Below are 6,000 nucleotides of genomic sequence, written 5' to 3'. Positions count from 1 at the left end.
CAAGGGAATATATAAAAAGAGTAATTGATGTTTGATATTTTGATAGACATTGGTTTACTTGTATAATCAGGTAACCATCCTTAGCTGTCTGGCATCTAATTATATACTGGTTACCAATAATCCGGTACCGGATATCTACTTAGTGCCTTTAATTACTGGTTACCAATAATCTGGTACTGGATATCAACTTAGTGCCTATAATTACTGGTTACCAATAATCTGGTTACCTGATATCTACTTAGTGCCTTTAATTACTGGTTACCAATAATCTGGTTACCTGATATCTACTACATGTTTTGTTGTAAGTGCCTGTCTATGCTATTTTGACTTGCATCTCTTATGACCAGAAAAATAGGGTATCTTTCGATTAAATTATCCACTAACCACCAGTTCAAATATGGTGGTTACCTAATATCTACTTAGTGCCTGTCTATGCTTTTTTGATTTTTGAATCTCTTATGACCTGAAAAATATATAAATAGAGGGTATCTTTCGATTAAATTATCCACTAACCACTTGTTAAAATATTGTGGTTACCTAAGATCTACTTAAGGCCTGTCTATACAATTTTCTTATTGACTAGAAAACTATGTATGTAAGTATAGGGTATCTTTTGATCTATATAAATCAAATGTAAAATCTTGTGTCTGCAATTTTCTTCTTATAGAAAAATAGAAAAAAACATGAACGGGTAAAAATATGGAATACTAAAAAAATATTTTCGTAACAGACTCGACAAAAAATCAAATAACAGACAAAAAAACCTATATACTTTAACTTTAGAAATAATCGGGTGTATTTCTTACTGTAATTTTTGAAGAATGGACAACAAAGCAACATTAATTATTGAAATTTCAGGAAAATATGTATTATGATATATATATGGATCATGCCTTGAAGGCATAAAACTTTGCTCAGTGCTCTGAGCACAAAAATCATGCTCAAAACATGAAATCCAGCAATTTGATTGGTTGATTTTCGAGTCTGAGTACAAAAATCATGCTTGAAAGTTTTATGACTGTGATATCAGAATGTGAGTTCTAATTATTGTGATACTCTCCTAATCACATTATTTGCATTAATTTAAAAATTCTTGTAATAATTTCTGAACAGAAAGTGTCCACTTTATCAGTTTTAACAATAAAAAAATAATGTAAACAGAGAATTAAACTAGAGCAGATATTAATCTCTTGAATACTTCGTGAATGTCGTTTTACTTCCTTTTTTTTTTTCTTTTTTTTCTTTTTGAAAAATTAATAACTTGCATATAAATTTTATATGGGTCACAACATTAATTTAACATGTATGAGACAGATATAAGGTGAACACTTAACATAACTGCACAAACATATATATGAACACAGACTAAAATACACAACTGGACATTACTTTTAGGACCCATTTCGTGTAAGCATCATGCAATAAGCTATATAGGATTGAAAAGTTTGCAAGCTTTTATTGTTGATATTTGGTAAAGCATACTACAGGACATTAGATTAGAATTCATTATAAAACAATTTCCATTAAAATTATATTCACAAAAAATATAAATTGTATAGAATGCAGTCAAAATTCATAAATTTCAGAAAGCAACATTATTTACAATACAGTGTAAAGTAAAATTTCAGATAATAAATTCAATGTTTCTCTCAAAATCAGGACAAGCATATTTTGTATACATATCACACAATTAAAAGGTTTTTTTCTAGGGTTGCATTGCTTATTTTGATTACAATTATAAAAGAATAAATTATTCTACACCAAAGGAATGATACTGTTATGTTTTATCTTAAAACAATATATATATGAATTCATTTGTTTTTGGTTGGTAACAAAATTTAAATTATTAAATTTAAAGGTTTTGCTTCAGTCTACAAACAAAATTTGTATTTCAGTAAACATTTTAAAAATTAATGGTTAAATTAACCCATTAAAACCACAAAGAATGGTATCCAGCAAATAAGAATCAATAATAATGAATCCATAGTACATATATTTCTTCATGTATATACAAAATATACAAAAAATCAACAAGTCATCACAATTGTGCATCATAAAATGCATATATTAAAACCTGAAATGGAATGTTTTCTCTATAATTGGGAGGGACAAACTTACATAGAAAGACTTAATTCTTTCCTAGGAAATTTAGTCTTTCCTAGGAAATTTAGTCTTTTCTAGGAAATTTAGTCTTTTCTGGGAAATTTAGTCTTTCCAAGGAAAATTAGTCTTTCCTATAAAAATTGCTCTTACACATATAATTTTTTTACAAACTTTTTGTGCAAATAATACTGAACATATGATGGACGGATATATAAATAATTTTTCAATATAAATATGGGGAAAAATAAAAAATTTAAAGTGCACAGCACTAAATAATTTTTGTTCAATCAATATATGAACCAATGAACTAATGAAGGCATCATATCTAGTCAGCAATCATTCAAAAAGAAAAATTAAAAGGAAAAAGCACCTAAATAAAGAACACCATCTTTAAATCATCATTTATATTATTAGCAGGGGATCACCTTACACAGCTTAATTTGGAATAGGTAAAAAGGTTTTTGGTGCTTTATAAGATTATGAAACTCTCAATTACTTGTGAAAATTTAAAATAACAGCAAAAAATGTTATTCTTCAAAATTTCAATGGAACAAGAAAACCATTTCAGATTTGAGATTTCATGAATCAATTTTTATTAAGATTTGTTCCATGAGGTTAATTTGAAATATGACACATTCAACTTCATAAGCTAATGAACAGATTCACAATTATAAGAAAATCTAAATAGAACAACAGATTCTAAAATCTAAATACTGAAAATGTATAGCGTCAATGCATAGTACGCAATGGAGGGAATGATGAAATTGCATATTTAAACCCTGACCTGTCTATTAAATAATAAAAAAATATAATGAACTCTCACCATTTAAATCTAAAGCAGTCTATGAAGTCTACCTTTTTTATATTTGATTTCTGTTTTTTACTTGAAATTTATAACATAAATACATTAGTACTGAGAAAATGCAAGATATTTCACAGTCTTCAATGTCTCATTTATCTTATTTCTGTATCCATTCATTTTTCTTGATATCTAAAAATCTCCCTTTCATTAATGCTCCCCTCTATTTTGTTTTACTGTCTTCTGTCTTCTTTCCTTTACTCTTCCCTTTTTTCTTTCCCTTAATTTTTTTCTTTGCAAGTTCTCCAAGCCTAGCTTTTCTGTCTTTTGCCACTCTCTGTTTGTACATTATTTCATTAGCTCTGTCTACAATTGGGAATTTTTAGTGTTAGTCTGACATATTGAAAAGTAGTTTGTCTTCAGTCATTAAGACATACATGTACATATATGTTCAAAATTGTTAAATTAAAAAGAAATAGTAAAGTTACCTCATCAAAATTTATATATCTAGAAATGCAGCTTGTTTGGTATTCCAATACACTGTGTAAAGTTTAGCAAAGCTAATCTCTCGTGGAGAGTTGTCTCTAATAGCAATCCTACCACATCTTATTTTTATACTTAATACATTCAGGCTAATAAAAGTAATCTCAATCATCAAGTTATAACAAGTATCCAATAACTCCATTATCATTCATGGGTTGACAAAAAAGCTGTATCATCTCAGTAAAAATGAACATATTTTTTTTTACATATATTCTAAAATTTGCTCGATTAACCTTGTAGTGAAGACTAATAAAAATTTGCGTGTATAGTGAACCCCCTAAATAAAATAATACTGTGTTCTAGACCACTTCCCCTTTCGGTGATCTACAGAAATGATTTTTTACTGTATAGTATGTTAATTACACTTACTTAGAGCCCTTTCAGCAAGTCTCAATTGTCTGTATTCTATAGGTAACCATTCTTTAGGGTGACTTAGTAAGCTGAAAATATATTCATAATTTTAGAAACAATCAATAAGAGAGTTTCTAAATTTTTTTTTAGAGTTTTGATAAAGATACTAGGATTTTTTTCCATGACTTCTAACTTTCACTGTCTGTATAGAAGTTTTCTGATAAGAAACAGACCTATGTAGAGAGTCATAACTCTTAAAATTATGATTAGTTTTATTTCATTGATTTTAATATATTGTAAGCAAGTTTATTTAATACTGTTTAATATGAAAGGTAAAAAAAAAGCATTGCTAAACAGGTTATAGATTTTGATTGAGCAGAAGTAACTTCCCTTTTGTTGTGAGTGCTCAATTTCCTTTTAAAATCAGCCGAATTCAACATGTTAAACATACTGCTTCCCCTTAGAAAGAGTTTTTGTTCAGAACAATTCTTATTCCTTTTAGTCTTGCTTGATTCATTACAGGGATCCTAAAGGCTCTAATATATAAGTCTTGTGTGTATCTCATGTTTCAATTTGGTTTCTCATATAAAACAAATTAACTGTCTCTCCATATCTATCTCTTCATAAAATGATGACCAAGGGAAATAATGTATACTCAAATAACTTCATTAGAAACCTATCTGTTACAAATGAATCACTGATGTAAAGAATTATCTCCCCTTACCAAAGTATACTGGTATACACATAATGATTAAGTCAAATAAATAGATTTTGATTTTTTTTTCTAAAAATGTCATACCAAAGGTTAAGATAAGGGTTAACTAACATTTTTTGTGTTTGAGTAAATCACAAAATCCATAAATTTTCAATTATCAAAAAGCAAAACTGTCATAAATTGTTCATGTATTTGGCTTGTAATAAAAAAACTTACTTTGATGAAGAATTCTTAGGTAGTGTTGCATTCACTTCATAATGACATGTCCTCCCTGATGGAGGATATAAAGCTCTGAAAATACACAAAATATTAATTTATCTTAAAATATTTTACACAGGATTTGACATTTCAATTATATTGTACCTTGAACCAAAGTAGTTATAACAATTACAATAATTCGCATGATTAAAGTCTGACAGAATTTTTCTCCCATAGACTCAATGTAAAATAGTATTTGTAAAATTAAAAAAAAATCCCTACCTTCACTTTTTTTCCAAGATGTAAAAGGAAAAACAACTGTTATTTTATTTGGCCTAAGGAAGAAATCATCACTGTACACTGTAGTTACTAACCTTTCTAATGTTTCCGCCTTTATATTGACACCATTAGCAGCAAGTTTGGCCTGAAGTTTCTGGCATTCAACATTTTCTTCAGTATCAAAATCCTGTAAAAATCAATACAATATATGACAGACACAATGTTTTCATTAATGGAGTGACTCAGAAACTTAAAGATTTAAAGGGCATTAGTTGCCTAACTGATATTCACTTAAGCATTTTATTAGATTTATAACATTCTAAAATATTTTCTCCACAAAAAAATAATATTGCATGAAACCATAATAAAAATAATGTATCAACATTTTGTGTGGATTTTTGAACTCTGTAACAAATGTAATTTTAAACAATCCAGATGACCTCTGAAAACTGTGGATGTTCATGTGAATCCAAATATAAATGTTTGTTTGATTTCATTTCACAAATAAGGGATAACAAGTAAAGAACGATTTTTCTGCACTAAATCAGGCAACAAAGTGATTCTTCCTCGTTTATCTATTCTTTCAATTTTGACATTCTTTTGTATTCAATAACTAAACTTGAAAATGCCCAACTGTTGCCAACTAAAGGTAAATACAAGGTTGTTAGCAAACTGAACCAAATGAGGTCAATTTATTGTATTGCACTGCGATAGTATTACCAATGTATTTTCAAATATAGTAAACCAACCTAGCTGCTAAAATCCCATTACTATCTGCATATTCCACTTTTATGTTTGAACAATAAAAAAGTTGTAACTTAATTTCAATTTAAATTGTAGCCTCTTAAAAATGATTTTCAACAAAGTTCCTCTACATTGAGAATGTTCACACTCATGGTTTTGTTAACAAAGAAAATTGCATTAAAATCATTGTACTGAGATTGTTTTTGTTTGTATAAATTCTTACATCATTAGGGTTTTTGGAGGTTATGTATAAATTCTTACATCATTA

The 6,000-nt window shown here is 28.1% G+C and overlaps 1 protein-coding gene across 1 annotated transcript in view; it reads right to left on the bottom strand.

Annotated features, from left to right (window-relative positions):
• Nucleotides 1-328: 328 nt before the first annotated feature.
• The window catches only part of LOC134708455 (uncharacterized), a 38,282-nt gene continuing 32,610 nt past the window's right edge, over nucleotides 329-6,000 (bottom strand). The window contains exons 13-16 of the mRNA XM_063568983.1: nucleotides 5,084-5,175; nucleotides 4,728-4,802; nucleotides 3,815-3,885; nucleotides 329-3,268 (exon numbers count right to left, since the gene is read on the bottom strand). Coding sequence (XP_063425053.1) covers nucleotides 3,126-3,268; nucleotides 3,815-3,885; nucleotides 4,728-4,802; nucleotides 5,084-5,175 — 381 coding nt within the window. The 3' untranslated portion in view covers nucleotides 329-3,125. The remainder of the gene's footprint in view (nucleotides 3,269-3,814; nucleotides 3,886-4,727; nucleotides 4,803-5,083; nucleotides 5,176-6,000) is intronic.

This window comes from Mytilus trossulus, chromosome 2 (genome assembly GCF_036588685.1).
Source record: "Mytilus trossulus isolate FHL-02 chromosome 2, PNRI_Mtr1.1.1.hap1, whole genome shotgun sequence".
Classification (NCBI taxonomy): Eukaryota; Metazoa; Mollusca; class Bivalvia; order Mytilida; family Mytilidae; genus Mytilus; species Mytilus trossulus.
The sequence above is the reverse complement of the archived record's forward strand: the minus strand, read 5'-3'. Positions and strand labels throughout refer to the sequence as shown.